General features: G+C 43.9%; 1 protein-coding gene across 1 annotated transcript in view; it reads left to right on the forward strand.

The window, feature by feature from the left end:
- Positions 1 to 10: 10 nt before the first annotated feature.
- LOC104527417 (dyslexia-associated protein KIAA0319) overlaps positions 11 to 2,476 on the forward strand; it is a 16,344-nt gene continuing 13,878 nt past the window's right edge. Inside the window, exons 1-2 of the mRNA XM_010171135.1 lie at positions 11 to 122; positions 1,505 to 1,637. Coding sequence (XP_010169437.1) covers positions 32 to 122; positions 1,505 to 1,637 — 224 coding nt within the window. The 5' untranslated portion in view covers positions 11 to 31. The remainder of the gene's footprint in view (positions 123 to 1,504; positions 1,638 to 2,476) is intronic.

The raw sequence follows: 2,476 nt of genomic DNA on the forward strand, positions 1-2,476 counted from the left end.
AGTACGGACGCCGTACCTCCAGTTATCTGCAATGCAGGAGGGAGATTACACATTTCAGCTGACTGTCACAGACTCTGCCAGGCAGCGGTCCACAGCTGAGGTCACACTGATTGTACAGCCTGGTAAGTCAGCTGCCAGCACATCTGGGTCCCTCCAGGGTGGGGACAACCTGATGCCTTAGCACTGTCCTTGAATGCCTCATCCTTCTGCATTGCACTGCTGAGATGGCAGTCTTGAATCTCTGCTATCCCTGTTATCAAGGACTCTTCCACCTCTGTTGTAAGTCAAAGTAAACAGTAAAAACAAGTGTAAAATCCTAAAAATTGCAGGTGGTGATCCTGAGGGCTCACATCAGCCTGGTTACATAAGGCAGCCTGCACAGAGGTGTGTTTGAGTGTGCTTCTAAGAGCTAAAACGTAGCTCTGAGCTTAATATCCTACCAAGTCTTTCAGAGTATCAGCCTGTGGTTTCTTTGCTCTCAGTTTTCTCCTTGTTTTGCAGTTCTCCTTCAAGAATCCATGTGTGATTTGAATTCTCACTAGAATTTCATTGCACTTTCTAGGGAAAAGCATCAAGCAAAGAATTTTCAAAAGCTGCACCTTTCACACATTTGTTTAGATTTGGGAGCTGAGGGATGAATGGGACCAAATGGTCCAGGCCTAACGAGGTGGTTTTGTAATTTTTTGTAATGTGTTTGCGTGCCACAGCCGAAGTGGCCATTTCTCCCTATCTGATGATCTCCCATTCCACCATGGGGCAACATTTTATCTTCCTCTTACTGCTTATTACAGGTATTTTTGTAGATGACCCCTTCAGTGGGCATTTACTGCAGAAATCAAGAGCGTGAATTGGAAGTACAGTGTGTGGTGGTGCCTTTTAGACCTGCTGTAGTGTGCAACTAGGAAGCTGCTATTGTCTAAGTCAGGTCTAAGGAGAAATAAACATCCAGGAAAGTGGCAGCATTGCCAGTTTTACCATGCCACAAACGCTGAGGTTGAAAACAGATTAATAACTTGTATGTTACTGCACTAAATCCTCAAAGACTCTAAATTGGCCTGAACTCAGTGGCATCGTGCTGACCTCAGGCAGCAGCAAACCTGGGCCAGTACCTTCTTTGAGGGCGAAGAACCGTATTCACGTGGGTGGTTTTGAAAGGGATGTGGTGGTGGAACAAGGGGAATGTCCCACCCCATCACTCTCACTATAAAACACTTCTCTTACGATGCACTGAGCATACTGCAGAATTCTTGGGGTCTGACTGTGCCTTCAGATGTGACTGTGAGAAAGGGAAGTGAGCGCTCGCTGGGGGATTGGCCTTGTCACAGAGCTGGTCTGTCCCACCTAGTGTTTTCTGCTGGCTTGTGCACATTATACTTGTGATTTGTACCTTTGAGCCAATATATACAATTTATAATATAATATTACATGTCAAATCTTCTCTCTGATTGGCAGTCCATGCCAGTGACTACCTAGCCAATGTCGTACATTTTAAATATTTCTGCAGAAAATAACAGTCCTCCAGTAGCAGTGGCTGGCCCTGACAAGGAGTTGACCTTCCCAGTAGAAAGTACTACACTGGATGGAAGCAAAAGTCAAGATGACCAAGGCATTGTCTTCTATCATTGGGAAAACATCAGGTATCTAGAGATTTTACTGATCTCCAGTAAAATAGAGAACAAACTGAAAGTGATTGAGTGCCAGAGCCTCTTAGGCATTTGTGTTGGGTGATGCACTGTTTGAGAACTGCTTTGAGGCTCTTCCTGTTCAGGTGGTGATAGGGTAAGAGACAGGAATTTTGTGTTCAGCTTGGAAAGCTTAGGCAGTCTCTGCCTGTGTCTTGCAGTGCATCATTTTGAGGCCAGCTGTTACAAAGTTAAGAGAAAATGACAGGAACTTCCTTATTTCGTGTTAAAAAGCAACTAACAGACTCAGGTACCGTCCTGTAATGTACAAAATTTTCCCAACAGTCACTTGTTTGTTGAATAATAAGGTAATTTGACAATGTATTTAGCCTGAGCTTTCGATAGGTGACTGAAGCACTCTTGAATGATGACCAAAAATCTTCTCCAAAAGATTGTAATTGTATGTTTATATGCAAAACTAATTGATCCTTAATAGGAAGCTGTGGTGGTTTCACTGGGCTAGGACTGGGCCAGCAGCCAACACAGCTGCTGATTCACTCCCACCCCCAGGGAGTAGGGGAGAGAATTGGGGGACAAGGATAAGGAGACTCGTAGGGTGAGATAAGAACAGTTTAATAATTGAAATAAAAGAAAAACTTAAAATAATATTGATATTAAAATATTAATAATGATAATATTCAAATTTATATGTAATAATATGTAAAAAATTATGCAAACGAGTGACACCCAGTGCCATTGCTCAGCACCCACTGACCAAGCCCGGCCCGTTCCCAGATCACGATCCCGCAGGAGCCACAATCCCGACCCGAAACCGCAATCCCGGGAGAGCCAGA

Source organism: Antrostomus carolinensis, unplaced genomic scaffold, assembly GCF_000700745.2.
Source record: "Antrostomus carolinensis isolate BGI_N321 unplaced genomic scaffold, ASM70074v2 scaffold4967, whole genome shotgun sequence".
NCBI lineage: Eukaryota > Metazoa > Chordata > Aves > Caprimulgiformes > Caprimulgidae > Antrostomus > Antrostomus carolinensis.